The 19,065-nt window shown below is 52.1% G+C and overlaps 1 protein-coding gene across 2 annotated transcripts in view; it reads left to right on the forward strand.

Moving 5' to 3' along the window:
• The first annotated feature begins 425 nt into the window (after positions 1 to 425).
• The window catches only part of Mpp3 (MAGUK p55 scaffold protein 3), a 29,498-nt gene continuing 10,858 nt past the window's right edge, over positions 426 to 19,065 (forward strand). Inside the window, exons 1-12 of one of the 2 annotated variants that reach the window (XM_052756249.1) lie at positions 426 to 540; positions 1,578 to 1,698; positions 1,935 to 2,053; positions 2,275 to 2,352; positions 3,611 to 3,691; positions 3,938 to 4,075; positions 6,202 to 6,283; positions 8,457 to 8,542; positions 10,629 to 10,703; positions 13,827 to 14,023; positions 17,253 to 17,317; positions 18,818 to 18,838. In XM_052756249.1, the coding sequence (XP_052612209.1) occupies positions 1,674 to 1,698; positions 1,935 to 2,053; positions 2,275 to 2,352; positions 3,611 to 3,691; positions 3,938 to 4,075; positions 6,202 to 6,283; positions 8,457 to 8,542; positions 10,629 to 10,703; positions 13,827 to 14,023; positions 17,253 to 17,317; positions 18,818 to 18,838 (967 nt within the window). In that variant the 5' untranslated portion in view covers positions 426 to 540; positions 1,578 to 1,673. The other variant, XM_052756250.1, reaches the window with a different exon arrangement.

Raw genomic sequence — 19,065 nt, forward strand, 5'->3', positions numbered from 1 at the left:
CTCCCACCCAGGCAGAATCCAGCCGCCTTCTTCCCAGCCGTACTTCTCCTCCCTCGCTCCTCCCCGTCCCCAGGGCAGCGTGCACCGATAAATCTTTCTCGGCACGCAGCATTGTTGCAGCGGGTTGGCCTGGCTGCCGCGGGGTGCCCACCCCCCACTCCTCACCCCCCCCACCCCCCGTTCGGCTTGCTAATGTCCCAGTGCAGCCTCTCCGCCTCGATCGGCTTTGAAGTCTCAGCCCCTGGCACAGTGCCTGGCACTTGCAGGGCGCTCAATCAATGTTTGCAAAATCGGATTCTCGGCGGAGCAGGTGTCCACCGGGAGCAGGCTGCGCGCGGGGCGGGGGCTGCTAGGGGGGCCGCGGGGCCGCGCTCCGCCCCTCCGGGCCCGCGCCGCGCCTCCGCCCGCCCGCCCGCGCGCGCTGCCCCGACCCCGCGCGCCGCGGCAGGGAGGGGCCGGCGGAGGCGGAGCCAGCGGCGGCCGAGGCTGGCGGCTCCCGCGCGGCTCCGGGTCACCGATCCTAGATCCCGGCGCGGCGAGGTAAGAAGCGGCGCGCGGCACACAAGGCACCGGTGCACGGCGAGAGGGGGCCCGGGGACCCGCCGCTCCCGTGTGCGACAGCCTCGCGGTCCACCCTCCCCAGCGGGGGCTCAGTTCCCGGCCCGCGGTCCCCTTCGCCGCTCGGCGCTCGCGCATCCCGTGCGTCCGGCTCCTTCCCGCGCCGCTCCGCATCCCCTGACACCGCCACCCAGTCTCCCCCCGCTCCCCGCCCCCGGGGCGGGGGTTTCTTCCCCCAAGACTAGACGCGCTTGAGGTTTGTCCCCCAGATTCTTTCCGAAAGCTTCTGGAGTCGGGGGAGGGGGTCCGGGGGGCGCAGCTGGAGGCTGCCGAGGGGTGAGCCCGGCGTGGGGGCGGGGGCCAGGGGCCGGGTACCATTCTTCTGGCTTTGGATGTGACTAGTGCTCCGCGCAGCGTGCTGGCTCCACGTCTGCCGAATGAATGAATCATGAGTCCTTGTCCCTCTCTGAAGGAGGACTTTTTTGAGGTCCACGTGCTGCAGAGCACCTGGGGAGTGGGCCTCTTGAGATAGGGTACTTGCTTCCGGTATAGCAGAAACTCGACTCTCACTTCATCTTCGCTCTGCCTTGAGACTGGAGGCTCCCTTTCGATTGGGGGCTGGAGGTGGGTTGGGGAATGGGGATTCTTGTAGGCCTTAACCAGGTACTTACTGAAGGGTTGTTGCGGCCGGGGACTTGAGCAAACGCTCTTAGAAGGTAGCAATAGAGAGGGCAGAGCTGTGGGCGAGAGCACCCTGCACAAGGCAGGGACTCTTGGCACTGCCAAGGTCAGTCTGGAAGAAGGGATCTGAGTACCTGTTCCGGCTCAAAAGTTACTTAGGGCCCCCAGCCTCTGTTTCTTCATCCGTAAAGTGGGGGAGCATTGGTGTTTATCTTCAAGGTTTTATGCATAGTCAGAAATTATAATAATGTTTGGCATATTGGGAGTACCCAACAAATCTTGCTCTCTGCCCACCCACTCCCTGAAAAAAGTGACCAATTTCTTCTCTCCTTACATAGGTCATAAGCAGATCCAGGTGATGTGCGTTCATTGCTGAGTGACTCCTTTCCCACCCACAAACTGCAGGGACAGCTGGGGACCTGCCAGGCATAGGCATGCCTGTGCTGTCTGAAGACTCGGGTGAGTGTCCTCCACCTGGGCTGCACCTGCCAGGCCTCCCAGGATTGGGGGGAAACAAGACAAAACAAAACACAAAAACAGGTGTGTGGTGTTGCCTCTGGAAGCTGCTGCCTGCCCACTCTGCAGACCTAGGCCTGCAGGGAGAATGCTGTCGGTGGGTCGAGGATGCCTGAGAGAGTTCTCAAGGACAGGAAGTCCCGCTCTTTCTGGACCTTGTTTGTCTTGCTCTTGCTCAGGTTTGCATGAGACCCTGGCACTTCTGACCTCTCAGCTCAGGCCTGACTCTAACCACAGGGAAGAGATGGGCTTCTTGAGGGACGTCTTCAGTGAGAAGAGCCTCAGCTATTTGATGAAGGTGAAAGCCCGCTCTGCCTCCCTCCCCATCCCCGAGGGAGGCTCTTCCCTGTGACATCCCAGCCACTTCCCTGCCCCGTGAAGGCTTTTAACTCACTAGGCAGGGCTTTCCATATACCCTGCCGTGGAGGGGACCCAGCGTGTGGCCCTAGGTGTCACCACAACCCTGGGTGCGGTGTGTGGTGTTCAAGGTAAAGCAGCAGAAATCATGAATCTTTGCAGATTCACGAGAAACTCCGCTATTATGAGAGGCAGAGCCCGACCCCAGTCCTGCACAGTGCCATGGCCCTCGCTGAGGATGTAAGTCCCTGATTTTAATGTTTTGATTCACGGTGGAGCACCACTCCAGTCCCAGAAAATGCTCTTGCTTGCCTTGTAACCACTGCTTAGCTGGGGACATCAGAGGCTGGGAGCCTGAGGATGAAGAGGGAGGAGTCACTTCCTTTTCCCCCTTCTCCTCCTCCTTTATCCTGTGTGTGTGTGTGTGTGTGTGTGTGTGTGTGTGTAGTGCTGGGGATCAAACCCAGAGCTTTGTACAAGCTAGGCAAGTGTTGTATGGCTGAGCTGTAGCTCAAGTGCTCCCTGAGCCTTCTGGCATCAAGGAGGGTCTTAGCCTGGGCCAGGAGACAATTCCTGCTGACGGTGTGATCTGGAGCAACCCTGTTCCCTCAGCTGTAAAATGAGAGCCTTGGATCCTGTCAGTAGCTCCCCACCTGTTCCTGGTGATATTAGTAGGTCAGATGGTGCCTTGTGTCTGGGCTTTGGGAGGCTGCCATGAAGTCTTGAATTCAAGGGACTTACGGTGTGTCCCTGCTGACTAGCTCTGGCATCTTGACTCCTCAGGGACCTGAGTTCTTGGGGTTTTGGGTTTAGCTATCTGGGTTGTTGACGTAGACTGACTCCTGTATAGGTCACTTAATATCCATCTAGTTAGCTCAGCTGTTTCCCAGAGAGTCTCAGACTAGAAGATGGCCCTGTGGCGGATGGTGTGGTCTGTGACAGACGCATCTGCTCCTCTACAATGTGACCATTTGGAGTGGGTTACATCCCCAGGCTCCGCATTGCCAGCTTTGCTGCTAGCTGTGTGGCCTCACACAAGTCACCCAACCTCTCAGCCCCAGTGTCCTTGGCCGTGGGATAGCCTAGTGTCAAGAGTACAGATGTCCGGCTGGATGAGGCTGGGTTTAAATCCTGGCTCTGCCACTGTGAGCTTTGTGATCCTTGGCAAGATTTGTAATCTCTCTGGGCCTCAAGATTCTCATTCTAAAATAGCAAAATTAAAGTGCTCATGGCATCTGGTTTGTTGAGAAGACCCATATAAAGCGACAATGTCCAGTAGGTTTACCCTACTGCTCATGTGTGAGTGCTTCTGGTTCCTGGTTTGATTTTCCCCAGATCCCCCACCAGTCCTGGAGCGGCAGGTCTGACATGTTTCTGGGTGATGTAGTCATTCCTGAGAGGATCCTTGTGTCTGGGGCCCAGGGAAGAGGGCTTTCCCCTGGGGATTCCAGCAGGCTCCCGCAGGGGCACCCCAGCCTCCTGTCTCCTTCTCTTACAGGTGATGGAGGAGCTGCAGGCCGCCTCTGTGCACAGTGATGAGAGGGAACTGCTGCAGCTGCTGTCCACCCCCCACCTCAGGGTAGTCACGCTGCAGTCCCTGCACACCCACGCATCTGGGTCTCCTGGGATGGGGGGTGGAGGGAGTGCTGGGTCCTGAGATGGAGAGGAGGAGGCTTCTGTGTGAAGGATCCTAAGTGATGCCCTGAGGACAGGGGGCATTTCTTAGGCAGATGACCTGAGCCCCTTTCTACCCCTGCCCAGCCAAGGACCCCCTGACCCTGTGAGGGCATAGTACCAGCAGCCCCTTTCCCTGGCTCTCTGGCAGGCTGTGCTCATGGTACACGACACAGTTGCCCAGAAGAACTTTGATCCTGTTCTGCCCCCTCTGCCTGATAATATCGACGAGGATTTTGAGGAGGAATCGGTGAAGATTGTTCGCTTGGTAAAGAATAAAGAGCCCCTGGTATGTACAGGCCTCTCCCCCCACGTGCCTCTGCCTCTCGCCCCCAACCTGGAAAGCCAGGAAGGCACCCTCCCGAATTCACGGTGACTGACAGTCACTTTGCCAGGGTGACTCTTCTCTGTAGCCCCTTTGTGTGCAGGATGCTCCTTTGCCTGGGTGGATGCAGCTCCTCTCAACTGTGGCTAACCCATTTTGTGTAGTCCTCAACCTGCATGGCTGTGTAGGGTGACAGTGGTCACCATGCTGGGAAACAGGTCAACAGACTCAGTCCCAGGGCCGAATGTAGCCTACAGCTTAATTTTGTTGTTTTTTTTAAAGCAAAGTCATGCTCATTCATTTGTCACGAGAAGTTGAGTAATGGCAGCGGAGACCTGAGCCTCCCCTCAAAGCCTTAGTTACGTATATTCCATCCTTTATAGACAGAGTTTGCTGACTCGGCTCTGAATACCGAGGTAGTATGATCGCAGCCATACTCTGCTGGAAGCTGACAGACGAGTGTTGTTTTAGCCCCCCCCCCCCCCAGCTTTCAGCAGTGAAGGACTGAGCAAAGAGGCGAGTTTATTTATCAGATGGAAGGAAGTGGTGGGTGCCCGGAGAGCTTAGTACTCGCCTCAGAGAACCCCCAGAGGTGACATTCTCTGGTTCCAGTTTTCCCAAGCTGACCTGTGATGGGCGAGCCATGTTCTCCCAACAGATGAAGAGGTCTCCATTGCCACTGCTTCCTCGGACCTGTGCCCTGGAGCTGGCACACATCCCGGGATCCCTCCGGGGCACTCACAGTGCTGGGGGTGGAGGTGGTTCAGAGTGGAATATGGGATGGGCAGCGATGGGGGACAGTGGGCCTCGGGAGGTGTAGTGGACAGCCTCTGTCGTCAGCAGAATTCATTTTCTGTGCTTCTCGTGATGACACAAATGTAGGAATAAGAAACGTGCAATGTTTGCGTGGATAGTCAGTAACAAACGATGGACATTTATTGGACCCTTACTGTTTACATATCACATGTGTTTCCTTATGGGACCCTTATGACAACCCTTGAGTTAAATGCTCTCCCTCATCCTAGAGGTAGCAGACTCAGAGAACACAGGGCCTTCCTTGCTGAGGCCACATGATTTCTAGTCAGTGGCTGAGCTGGTTGTCTGGGCTCGGCTTCCCCCCCCTGCCCCCCATCACTGTGCTGACATGGGCCTACTTACCTGGTACAGGAAATTGGGAGCTCATTAGTGCCTTTTTTTTTTTTTTTTTTTATCCCAGAAACCATCTCTATGTATGGCCAAATCCTGGTCCTGATGCTCTGGCGGGGGCATAATTGGTTCCTGTTGGCAACAACAGAAGGCCCAGGAACACTGGGGTTGGCTTGAGGCAGGTTGAGAATCTGCTAGCACATACTGTCCTCGCTATTAAATGTCTCTGCGAGGGACAAGGGCTGTGTTGAGACAGAGGGAACACTGGGGTTGGCACCATCAAAAGCTCCCCTCTTCTGTGAGGGTGGCTTTGAAGATTCTTAGCTTCTCTGATACCTAGTCCTTCATGTCTTATTTGTTTATATAACATTTTAAATTGCATTTATTTGTTTTGTGCATGCATGTATGTGTGTGTGTGTGGGGGGGGGGGGTGCCACAGCACAAGTGTAGACATCAGAGGACAACTTGTAGCAGTTGGTTCTCTTTCTGCTCCGTGGGCCCTGGCGATTGAAGTCAGACATGGTGGGAGACCCCTTTACCAGCTGAGCCATCCCACTTGCTCTGTTTAATTACTCTTCTTTTTGAGACAGAGTCTCAAATAGCTCAGGCTGGCTTCAAGCTCATTGTGTAGCTGAGGATGACCTTGAACTCTTAATTCTCCATTCTGCACCTCCTGAGTGCTTGGATTGCAGGCATGTGCCACCGCACCCAACTCAAGAGGCCTAGTCCCTTGTGCAGAGTGGATCATGGTGCTTTGTAAGCTGCAAAGTGTGGAGTTTTCCTCATTCTTTCTTCCTGGTCTCATGGTGTTCTCGGCGTTGGGAAGGTCCCCACTGACCCACCTTCCCAAGGTGGCAGAGGTGTGCGGGGAGGAGGATGGCGAAGGAAACGGTGTCGGTTGAGGCTGCCTTGCTGGAGCCTGTCTGTTCTTGTCTCTCACTCAGGGTGCCACTATCCGAAGAGATGAGCACTCAGGGGCCGTCGTGGTGGCCAGGATCATGCGAGGGGGTGCGGCAGATCGGAGCGGTGAGTGGAGCCCGTGGAGTGATGAGATGCTAGCCTGGCTGAGATGGTGGCTCTCTGTCTCCACTCTAGGGTAACCTCTGTGGGGTTTGCTTCGCTTTGGGGAGTGTAGATGGAATTCTCAAGGTCCCAAGGTCAATAGGAATTTAACTGAAGCCTAATAGGCTTGGAGTCCTCATGGGTGATCAGGAAACGGCTCAGGCATTTGGTGTAGGCAGAGATTATAACACTTAAGCTTGGAGATGGGCTTAACTGGGGATTCCTAGCTGGGGTGGGGATGATCCTGGCCACCTCCAGTAGCCCTATCACCTTGTGAAACGGCTGTGGACAGGAATGTGTTCATGACCCAGATTAGTTTGGGTGGAAAACAGGTTGACAGCCATCAGTGCGTGGGAAATCTGGTAGGCAGGCCTCTCTGTGTAGGGGGTTGTTACCTTCCAGGTCTGCAAAGCTGACTGGAGAATCCTAGGCCTTACTTCCGAACACAGGCCCCTGAGCATATTGGTAACATAGGCTCTGATTCAGAAATCTGCACTCCTAATGGTGGTGGTGGCTGCTGCTGGCCCAGTGCCCACTCAGCAACAAAGAGGCCAAATCATGTCAGGACGATTGTCATTGAAGTGGTGGATACGTGCTGCGTGTGGTGGCATTTGTGCCTAAAGTCTCAGCTGCTTGGGAGGTTCTGAGGGGACAATTCCTTGCATACAAGAGATCAAGACCAGCCTGGGCCACCTAACGAAAGCCTGTCAAAGTAAATAAGGAAACAAATAAAGCTAGGTTGAGTGGACAGCTAATTTGGTAATAGGCTTGTTCAGAATGAATGAAGCCTTGGGTTCCATCTGCAGCATTGCATAAAACCGGGCATAAAACCGGGCATGGTGGTGTACCTGTAATCCCAGCACTCGGTAGGTGGAGGTAGGAGAATCAGAATTTCAAGGTCATGTCCTGCTACAGAGTGAGTTTGAGGTCAGCCTAGACCACCTGAGTCTCAAGATAGATGGATGGATGGATGGATACATAGATAGATACACAGATAAATAGATACATAGATAGATAGGTTAGATTAGATTAGATTGATTGATAGATAGATCATAGGTAGGTAGATATAGAGGTAGATACATAGATAGATGGGGAGATAGATACGTGGGTAGATGGATAGATAGATGGATAGATGGTAGATAGATACATAGATGGTAGATAGATACATAGGTAAATAGACAGATACATAGATAAATAGATACACAGATGATAGGTAGGTAGGTAGATACATAGATACATACATACTTAGATAAGTACTGGTGCCTTTAAGTTTCTTCATTAAGACTTAAGAAAGAAAGAAAAATATTCTTGGAGTGTGTCTGCAGTCCAGGAGAGTAAAAAGTTAATGATACTTTAAGAAAGCAGAGATAGTGGCTGGAGAGATGGCGCAGTTGGTAAAGTGCTTACCACCCAAGCATGAAGCCCTGAGTTTGATCCCCAGGACCCACGTAAAAAACCTTGAATGTGGCCTCATACGCTTATAATTCCAGTGCTAGGAAAGCATTGGATCCCAGGTCCCAGTGAAAGCCTCTGTCTCAAAGAACAAGGTGGATGGTGCCTGAGGGGAGATAATTGTGTCCTCTGGACTCTATATGCATGTGTACACAAATATCCACACATCTGTATACCTAGACACTCTCTGTCTCTCTCTAAGCAGAGGTGTGGCAGAAAATATGCAGCTAGCTTCCTTCCTTCCTTCCTTCCTTTTTGGTTTTTCGAGATACGGTTTCTCTGTGTGTAGCCATGACTGTCCTGGAACTCCCTCTGTAGACCAGGCTGGCCTCGAACTCAGAGGTCCTCTTGCCTGTGCCTCCCAAGTGCTGGAATTAAAGGTGTGCACCACCACCACCTCAGTGCAGCTTTCTATGCTGAAGCACTTGTGAGTGTGTGCTAGCCCTGTTACTTCTTAGCAGTGTGGCTTTGTCAAGACTGTTGTGTGTCTGGCTCTCAAATGTAGCTTGTCCATGGGAACCTCCGCAGAGGACGGTTTGACTTGGGTGCGGAGTATGTGTCACTCTTCCCCATCTTTAGACCTGAATCTGTCCTGCAGTGGCTTCCCTGGTGTCCGAAGGCACGAAGCCCAGCGTCAGGGCCACCATTTTAGTGCTGAGCTAGCTTCCATCCCTGTGTCTCCTAGGTCTGGTCCACGTTGGTGATGAGCTCCGAGAGGTGAACGGGATCGCCGTCCTGCACAAGCGTCCAGACGAGATCAGCCAGATTCTGGTCTGTGTGGCATGCCTGTAGGGAGGGAGGTCTTCAGAGACCCAGCATGGGGGCTTCCCAGAGCCAGGGCAGACCTTGTCTCTGCTTCCCTGTTTGTGTGAGGGTGGGGCAGACAAAATGGTTTGCAGCTCACCTGCCTCTCTCAACTCTCCTCTCCAGCCTGGCCTTCCTCTTCACCCCAGCTCCTTTGTCTGAGAACCTTCCAAGTTTCGGGTTTATCTTAGTCCAGTTGACTTTCAGCCTCCTTTGTGCTAACATAGGGACAGAGAGGGTGTAGTTGTTTGTTTTGCTCTTTTGGGGGACCTGCCACCCAGCTCCCAGATAAATCACACGGAGTCTTGTTCTTTCTTATAAATGCCTGGCCTTAGCTTGGCTTGTTACTCGTTAGCTTTTCTTAACTTATCCTACTTTTTGCCTCTGGGCTTTTGTCTTTCTCTGTTTCTGTATATCTTTTCTTTCCTTCTTATTCCATGTCTGGCCGTGTGGCTGGATGGCTGGCCCCTTCTTTTCTCGCTCCTTGATCCTCTCTTCCCAGATTTCTCCTCCTATTTATTCTCTCTGCCTTCCTGCCCCACCTATCCTTTCTCCTGCCTTGCTATTGGCCGTTCGGCTTTTCATTAGACCAATCAGGTGTTTTAGACAGGCAAAGTAACACAGCTTCACAGAGTTAAACAAATACAACATAAAAGAATGCAACACATCTTTGCATCATCAAACAAATGTCCCACAGCATAAACAAATGTAACGCATCTTAAAATAATATTCTACAACAAGAGGGTTTTTCAACTTGTGCCTGGTTATTATTAGCATGGAAGAAGGGTGTGAGGTACTTTATAACAGTGAGCAGATTCGGGGGATGGAAACAATGTCGTAGTCTGTTCTGGGGCAGATGAGGCAAAATGGAGATTGTGGAGAGCGCCTCCACAGCTGAGACAGGTTCATTCTTGGGTATCCTCCACTGACTTTGCTAACTTCTGATACAAATAAGATCAGCACTAAAGAGACAGGACTGTCCTTCAGCGCCCCCCTCTGTGTTTGGGGTGGAGGATGACACAGATGTAGCTGGCCCTTTGGTGTTTATGTGTGAGCATCATCGGCTCCTGGTGTGGACACTAAACTCCTCATGCTTAGAGTGAACTTCTGTGTCCTTGGGGGGGGGGTCATCCTGTTCTTCTTCCTGGGTCTTGACACTGAGGTGCGGGTCTCTGAAGGGAAGGGAACCTCATAGAAAGGTGGGAGTGGTCTAAGATCAGAGCTCAGGGACCAAGGACGGAAGTACTAATCAGACAGGACCCAGGATAATTTGACTGAAGTGGGTTATTAAAATAGCCCAAGAGAGGCTGGAGAGATGGCTTAGCAGTTAAGAGCACTTGCTACTCTTCCAAAGGACCCAGGTTCAATTCTAGCACCCACATCATGACTGACAATCATCTGTAACTCCAGTGCCAGGGGATCTGATGCCCTCTTCTGGCCTCATAGGCACCAGACATGCAATTGGTACATAGACATACATGCAGACGAAACACTCATATACACAAAAAGTAAAACTTAAACTAGCCCAAGGAACGTCAAGAAGGCGAGGTCTTGGGACCCCTGAGGTCTGGAGCTTTGGGGAGCTGGAACTCAATGCATGCCTTGTCTTGAAAACCTCCAGTCTCTCTGTCCCATGACCAGGCACTGTATTTATTTCCTTACTTGTTCTAGCCCTGGCAGTCAATATCAACTGTCCTAGGCAAGCACTTGATTCTTAATAGCAAATTCCACAGGGCAGGGGAGTGGAAGCTGTCAGTTTGCCTTTCATTCTGAACACCCACCTAGGAAGTAAGACAGGCCGGGCGGTGGTGGCGCACGCCTTTAATCCCAGCACTCGGGAGGCAGAGCCAGGCGGATCTCTGTGAGTTCGAGGCCAGCCTGGGCTACCAAGTGAGTTCCAGGACAGGCGCAAAGCTACACAGAGAAACCCTGTCTCGAAAAAACCAAAAAAAAAAAAAAAAAAAAAAAAAAAAAAAAAAAAAAAAGGAAGTAAGACAGACTCACTGAGCATCGGGTCTAGAAAGCCATGGGCCTCTGTTCCCCCTCCCTTCAGGCCCAGTCCCAGGGATCCATCACCCTCAAGATCATCCCTGCCACCCAGGAGGAAGACCGCTTCAAAGAGAGCAAGGTATGGGGAAGTGGGCTCCCGGGGCTTGCTCTACTGGGGCAGAGTGGGCGTTCTGAACCTTGCCAGGCTTTGGACACAGTCATCTGAACAGCTTGTGCATCTGGCCCTAGTAACCTCTCTCCAGCCGAGGACTTTAATAGTCCTAAGTGACTCACTGTACCCTGCTGTTTGGAAACAGGATTTTGCGTGGTGTGCTAACAAAAGACAAGCTTACTGTAATTGAAGGAGAAAATCTGGGCCATGGAGAGAAGGTGCTTAGGAACTGGATTCTGGACCAGTGAAGTAGCTGCCATTAGCTTGGTCGTTCGCTGGGCCTACCTGTGGTCCTGACCTCTCTGCTGGGCTCTCTGCTAGAGGGGTTTTACTGTAGAAGAGGAGGCTGTTGAACAAGTACTGTGTGCTAAGTGCTTCTGGAAGACTCTAGCGTGAGAGACATCTCAGAAGGCGTTTTGGATTGGGTGCAGGGGTTGGAGGGAGGTAAAGATGGTTAGAATTTCAGCGAGAAGGGTCAGATCAAGGCATCTATTAGACAAGAGCCTAGAGGCCCGTGGCAGGGAGCATGTTTTGGGGGGAATCTGGGAGAAAGTGCAGTGTGGTAGGGCTTGAGGGTTGGGTCGGAGGGGCATTGCTGGGGATGTGGGTTCAGCTGTGAAGGGCTCCGCACAACTCTTGCCTGGTTTAGGTGATCCTGTAGCTGACCCTGGCTTAAGGGTTTGAAGGCAAACAGCTTATTGGGTGGGAAGTGACCTCAGGCTTCATGGGTAGGGAGGTAAGGGGAAGGGCAGGCAGTCCTGCTGGAGAGCATGCTACCCAGAAGTCACCACCCCCTGAGGGTGCCTGAAGCTTAATCCTGAAGGGCTTTTGGGATCAGAACATGCCTGTCGCTCTTCCCAGCCAAGAGCTGGAGAGATGTGTACATAACTCCTACCAGGCACTGGGGCTTTGTTCTTTGTAGTTTGTGACTGCTCGATTAGAGACAGCAAACTCCGCAGCCACAGGAAGTAAGTCCTCAGGCAAAGGGGTGCAGGTGCACCCTGAAGTCAGCCAGCAGGCACTAAATGTACAACCCTAGGGGTGGGAGAGCAACCCAGAGCCCAAGAGACAGCCCCATCGTGGTACGAAGGCCTGTTTATTGGGTGTGGGGGGGCGAATGCATCACAGCACGCTCATGGAGATCAGATGAGAACTTGCAGGGCTCAGTTTGCTCCTTTTACAATGTGGGTTTTGGGGAGGGAACTCAGGTGGTCAGAGTTGGCAGCAAGCCCCTTCACCCGCCGTCTCGCCTGCCTTGGTGAAAGGTCAAGGGCGTTGCAACCACAAGGGCGTTTTAAGAAGCTGTCTGGGCAGCCCAAGTTCTCTAATGTGGAACCCCCACAGGGTCGAGACACACAGGCTGAGAACTGCTGCCCTGGAGGACAGGGGAGTGGGTGGAGGCCAGAGGCAGGGAGGCGCAGAGTGAGGCTGTTTAGAAGCCCAGGTGGGAGATTATTGAGAATGGCAAAGGATATTGAAGAGGGTATCGATTTGACGTTATAATGAATTTGAAGTTCTTGGATGTAAGGCAGAAAGGGGAACAAAATGAGTTTTCCTCGGGGGTGGAAGGAAGCGGGCCAACCCCAGCCCCGCCACCCTGTGCTGAATGCATGAAAGAAGACGCAGGACAGCCTCTGGCTCAGCAGAGATGCCAATGCTTTATTGATGAAGGACAGATGATTGAGAATAGCCAGTGTCTTCACTGGCCTCTTGTTTTGCAGCCAGTGAAGGAACAACCTTCCCATGGCTGTTTCTTCCTAGCACCCTTGGGTTCAATCCCAGACCGTAAATGATATTGACCCCTGTGTGGGACCATAGCATCCTGTGTGGCTGATACAGGAAAAGAGCGTGGCACCCTGTCCCTTAGCCCCATCCCCTTCAATCTCTGTGACCCACTGATCCCCCTGGACAGCCACTCAGGGCACTGTAGTGTCAGTATTTGGGTGAGGGTATCTGTCCCTACCTCACAAGGTTCTTACTGCTGTCCACTGGAACCTTTTGTTTTTGGCACATGAGGAATCTCACTCAGGTGCGTCTGAAGATGACCCTTGACCTCTTTCTTTTCCATGTGCCACTGTAATAATGGGGCTACTTAGTCTAGAGCTAGGGTACTTGAATTCACAGCATTGTGAGACAAGCAAACCAAGAGGTGGGAGGCAATTCTGTGTCCTAGCCCACCTTCCCCAGAGAGGGGACTTGGCCAAGTCCATGGCAGACAAGGCATGGTGGGGCTGTTGAAACTGGGTGCCGGTTACAGACTTGGGAAGTGAAGATGAAGTCCGTCGGCCATGTAAGTTTTGCTGATGTTTGGACTCCGTCCTCCCAGGACCTCCAGGGTCCTTACTTGCACAGATGGCGCCTGACTTCATCAGGAGCGGTTGTAGTAAAAGTTACAATGGTTACAAGTTGTGCATGTGTTTGCTTTTCGTCTCCAGGGTGAGTTGTTACTTTGTGTGGCTGAGGCTCTAAGGATGGCGGGTCAGGGAAACATTGTGGTTGGAAAGAGAAAGCCAGATGTGGGATTGTCTGCACATTCTTTTCTTTTCTTTTTGCATTTTCATTTTAATTAAGGCTGTGTGTGTGTGTGTGTGTGTGTGTGTGTGTGTGTGTGTGTGTGTGTGTGTGTGTGTGTGCGCGTGCCACAATGCACACATGGAGGCCAGAGGACAACTTCCTTATAGGGGTTGCTTTTCTCCAATGGAGGAAACTGGGGGATGGAACCCAGGTTGTCAAGCTTGCGTATAAAGCGCCTTTACCCATCCCCCCCAACCCCCCCAACCCCCCCCTCCCGTTTTCTGGCTCTGTTTTGGTGTTGGTGTTGCTGGGGATGGAAGCAGAGTCTCAGAGATGCTAGACCAGCACACTGTACCTCTGAGCCGTTTCCCAGCCCCTCGTTTCCCAATTACCTCCGGGTTTCTCGAGTCACGTATCTCAGATGGACGACGAACAGGAAGAAACAAACGCAGGGTATTTCTAACTAGCTTTCTGCTCTCGGGGCCAGTTGTGTTTTCTGACTTTGAATAACCACGGTCATTATGTGGCCTGGGCCCTTATATAGAAGGGCCCCTCACAGCAGCCCTTGCCCCACAGGTGTTCATGCGTGCCCTCTTCCACTATGACCCTCGGGAGGACCGTGCCATCCCCTGCCAGGAGGCAGGCCTGCCCTTCCAGCGGAGGCAGGTCCTGGAGGTGGTGAGCCAGGACGACCCCACCTGGTGGCAGGCCAAGAGAGTGGGAGACACGAACCTTCGAGCTGGGCTCATCCCCTCCAAGCAGTTCCAGGAGAGGTAGGTTTGGGATTCTGCCGTGGTGTGGCTGGTGGTCTGGGTACACGGAATTCCCCCCCCCCCCCCCGGTCTCTGTCACTTCAGTTGTGGGGGAGCTCACTGTGGGAAATAGCAGTTGCTATTGTGTCTGTTCTGGCCCCATAGCCAGTGGAGCTGGCCATTTGAGATTTAAGTAAATATGTGGACATTTTCTTTTCTTTTTCACTATTGGGAATCAAACCCAGGACCTGGCTTTACCCCTGAGCTCAGTCCCGGTCTTTTGTTTCACTTTTCTGTTTTGAGACAGGGCCTCATTAAGTTGCTCACGCTGGCCTTGAGCTCATTCTTTAGCCCAGGATAGCCTTGGCTTGCAGTCCTTCTGCCTCAGCCTCCCTCCAGGCCTCATATCAGGACCAGCTAGACATTTGAGCTGAGTTAATGTATACAGTTGCCCCTTAGTATACTTTGGGATTGCTTCTAGAACCTTCTGGATACCAAAATCGATAGGTGCTTAAGGGCCTTGCATAGAATGGTGTTGCGTTTGCATATGACCCTCCACCCCCATATTCTTTTGGTGTTATCATTCTTCTCTGGATGATTTTTGGATGCCATATTATAGTGGCTTGAATAAGAACAGCCCCCATAGGCTCTTGTGTTCGAATGCTTGGTCCCCAGTTGGTGGAACCCTCTGGGAAGGATTAGAAGATGAGGCCTTGTTGGAGGAGGTGTGTCACTGGGGTGGGCTGTGAGGTTTCCAAAGCCCATACCATGCCCGGTTGGTTTTCTCTGCCTTGTGCTTGTGGGTTGAGATGTGCGCCCTCAGCACTGTTCCGGCACCATGCCTGCCTGCTGCCATGCTCCTCACCATGGTGGTCATGGACTCTAACTCTCTGGAACTGTGAGCCCCAAATTAAGATCTTTCTTCTATATGTCGCCTTGGTCATAGCATCTTATCACAGTGATAAAGGAAGACAGCTGTTCAGGGTGAGTGCCGTATGACAGCTTGGCATGCTGTGTTGTGTGGGCACAATGAGAAGAGATAAGTTCACAGCCAGGAGAGGCACAGGTGTGTTCTCCCCCACCCAATATTTTCAAGCTGCATTTGGTCGATTCTGCAGATGTGGAGCTCAAGGACACAGGACCAAAGATTCCTTATAATATGAACTAACAGAAAATGGATTGGTAAACGTTCAGAAGGGGACTAGGAAGAAAAAATTGCCCAGAGTCCTGCTGTGTCTGAAGAGCACAATCTGTTTCCCACCTGTGCTATGTGTGTGTGTGTTGCACACAGAATTTCCTCTTTTTAAACTTGAAATTTTTTTTTAAATTTTATTTATTTATTATATATACAGCATGTATGACTGCAGGCCAGAAGAAGAGGGCACCAGATCTCATTACAGATGGTTGTGAGCCACCATGTGGTTGCTGGGAATTGAACTCAGGACCTCTGGAAGAGCAATCAGTGCTCTTATCCTCTGAGCCATCTCTCCAGCCCCTAAACTTGAGATTTTGACATTAGCGTTTCCCATGTTTACATATTCCTCATATATATAATCTTAATGGTTATGTGATATTTCATTAGGAATGTATACTTGATCTGGAGCTGTATTTGTTAGGATTGGTTTGGTTTGCGCTGTACATCTTTTAAAAACGATCTCATGTGTGTGTGTGCACCTGGGTGTACGTTATGCGCACCATGTGCATGCAGTGCCTGGGGATGTGGACATCAGAAGAGGGCGTTGGATCTCCTATAGAACTGGGGTCACAGGTGGTTGTGAGCCGCCATGTGGGTGCTGGGAATCCAACCTGGGTCCTCTGCAAGAGCAGCCAGTGCTCTTAACCACTGAGCCATCTCTCCAGCCCCTTTGCCATTTTTATTAATTTATTATCATTGTTGCTATTGTTGTTAGTATTGTTGTTTTGAGGCTGGGTCTTGCTGTGTGGTACAGGCTGACCTTGAACTTATGGCAGGACTGTCTCAGCCTCTTGAGTGCTGGGATTACAGGTGCAAGCCTGCATACCTGGCACTTGTGTTAGGCATCTTACCTCAGCTATGAACCCTTGCTCTGCCCTGAAGGAGCTCACAGTGCAGAGGACAAAACAGGCCTTCTTCCAGCAAACGCTTTCTGTGAGGGACGTTTTCTTTGTGATCTCGTACCAGGAGCATGCACTCTTGTCTGGGCATGCAGGGAAGGCTTCACAGAGGAAGAGTCATGCCTGAGTACTGTTTGACTTCCCTGTGGCTGCCTGCTAACGTGGGCTGCAGTTTTTCTCTGTTACAGGTTGCTATAGTGATCGTGCACACAGAAGGGTTTGCAGGTCTCACTGTCTTAGAGGTGGGAGAGAGCTCCTACCTCTGTTTTATTACTTTTATTTATTTTTTGCATGTGTGTATGCGTGCACCCATGCACTTGTGTGTGCATATGTGGAGGCTGGGGGTAGTATCCAGTGTCATCCTCAATTGCTCTCCACTTACGTTTTTGAGACAGGGTCTTGAACCTGTCGCACTGATTTGGCTAGTCTTGATGGCCGGTGAGCCTTAGGGATGCCCTGTCTGTGCCTCCCCAGAGCTGGCATTACAAGGAGTTGTTTTGTTTCTTTAAATGGTAGGTGCTGGGGATCAAACTTGGTTCCTTATGCTTGCGTGGCTGGCACTTTACCAACTTTCTCCCCAGACTCTTGCCTCCATTTGAAATGTGGAATCTAGATGACGCAAGAGCCCTGGGGTGATGGGGGCACCGGGGTGGCCTGGGTGACTGCCTGTCTGACAACCGTATTGGATACTGCTGGGGAAGGCCACACCCTGCAATAGTGTATGTGGGGGATGTTAGATCAGTGTCACTTCGGACCCATAACCTTCCTGAGACTTCTGCCCATTTCCATTTTTCCTCAGAAATGGGGAGGCAGGGTAGGGGTAGAGGCAGGAAGCTCCCTGCCTCAGGAGTCAGCCATGGTAGCCTAACCAGCAATGGTGACTGGAGGCACCAGCCAGCATTTTTTCGTGGGGCTGTCTTGGGAAGGACAAGGCTTTTGCAAGCCAGGAGACTCAGTTTTTTCCCTCGTTTTAAACTAGTCAGCTCTGTGAAAGTGCACCCTCCTCTACCCAGGACTCACTGTGAAGCAGGAGGTCCTCGGCGTGCCCAGGTGTGCCCAGCTGTGGGATTCAGACTTCGGTTTCCCCAGCTTTCTAGAAGGCTCTCTTCAGCTAGTTCTCTGGTCCCGCTGATGATGTCCACTTGTGTCTCTGCAGGCGGCTGAGCTATCGGAGAACAACTGGCAGCCTGCCAAGCCCCCAGAGCGTCAAAAAGCCCCCCTGTGAGTAGACTGACGGAGGTGGGGCGCGGGAGGGGCTGAAGAAGCTGGCATTGGGTTAGAGGGAGGAGCATCTGAGCCTGCAGACCTGGAGAGGACGGAGAAGGTGGGAAGAAATGTGGGGAGGGAGGGCAGCTGTCCTAGAGAGGAACTTCTATATTGGAGTCCACGGGTACCATTGGGAGCATGCTAACACTATTCCAAGCTGGTGTGCAAGCCTCTGTGGGTGTCTCTGTTTGGAAGAGAGTACCAAGCTCTCTTTAGCTTCCCAAGGAACACTTTGATCTTGAATATTAAAATTTGCTGATGGAATGGGAATCAGAGTGTCGATGCATGGCCTTATGCACCCTAGGATAGCTATGGATGTACCCCAATTGTAAAATTGCTTAAACATTATGATGGTTTGTGACTTATTTTTATGACTCAATCGTGTGGTCTCAAGTGTGAACTTTTAGATAATATTTTGTCTCAACATCACTCCAATGCACGTACCCTTCCCCAAACCCTGGGCCGTGGATTGGACAACCCTGTATGGTCCAGGACAGTGTGGCCCAGAGAAGTGGAGAGGTTGGACACCCTTGCTAAGTGTCCTTGCTCCTCTGTGACAGCAATGGGAAGTTCAAGCAGAAAATGCTCTTTAGACTTGAATTTGAGATCGACATAAATTGCATTCTAGTGCGTCCCGTAGAAGCATGTTAAGAAATTCTCTGTGGCTGAGATGGCTTTAGCTTGTTGGTCGGTATTTATTGGATAGTCTTCTCTGTGCACCTTGCCCTGAAAACAGACTCGCCTACCGCCTTGCATTTTGGAATTTTTTAAGAATTATTGTTGGGTAGTGCCAGGACCAGCCCCAGGGCCTCGCATGTCAGGCAGGCGCTCTCCTGCTGAGCCTTTCCCTCTCCTTTGGTCACAGAAGCCCTGTGAAGTGAGTGGGAGAGCAACCTCACTCCCCAAGTGGAAACATGGAGGCTCCTAAGGTTTCCTGTTGGGTTTTAGAGGTCTTTCGGGCAGGTCTCAGATTAGATCCCTCACAGAGAAGGGCACTCCTCAAATCTACCCTCTGTTGCTGGTAGCGTCTAACTGAGTGAGAGGCCTGTTCAGGTACCCGCATTTTCCTAGCAGGTCTTAAATTCCAGAAAAGGGGGGGGGGAAACAGGTCCTTTCCCCACTGTGGGACCTCAGAAGGAGTCACTCCATCAGCCATTGCCAACGGTCACGTTTCCAGGCAGGGGAGGAGGCTGCTGAGGAGATCAGCCAGAAGGCCACTTCTACTGGCCACACACTAGCTTTCTCTGGCTGCTAATGAGCCACACACAAGAAGACTAATTGGCAGGGCTGGAGCTTAATAACGCACCACCGCTCAGATCATAGGCCTGTTGGAGCAAGGAAACGGGGCAGATGGAGATCTCCTCAGGCTGCCGAGGCTGTAGCCGCCTCTCAGCCGCAGGGCTTCCTGGCTCCCAGCACTAACGCTGTCCCATCTGTCTTTTATGCAAACTGCAGATGATCAGCCTTGTGACAAAGGTAGGCCTGGGGTCTGTCCCCGTGCACACGAGTGAGGAGGCCCTTTGCTGTGGAGCCTCCGGGGCCGAAGGGGCTGGTTTTCCTCCCTGTACCTGGGAGCCTGTGCCCAGATGTGTGGGGTGGGAATGGGCTTCAAAGCCTTAGGACCCCTCCCCATGTGTCTGGCATTAAAGGATGATACTGTGACCCCAGTGCTAGGTAAGAGTCAGGAGACAGGAAGGCAGGGG

The sequence above is a fragment of the Peromyscus californicus genome, unplaced genomic scaffold (genome assembly GCF_007827085.1).
Source record: "Peromyscus californicus insignis strain IS unplaced genomic scaffold, ASM782708v3 Scaffold_3__1_contigs__length_106647218, whole genome shotgun sequence".
Lineage (NCBI taxonomy): Eukaryota > Metazoa > Chordata > Mammalia > Rodentia > Cricetidae > Peromyscus > Peromyscus californicus.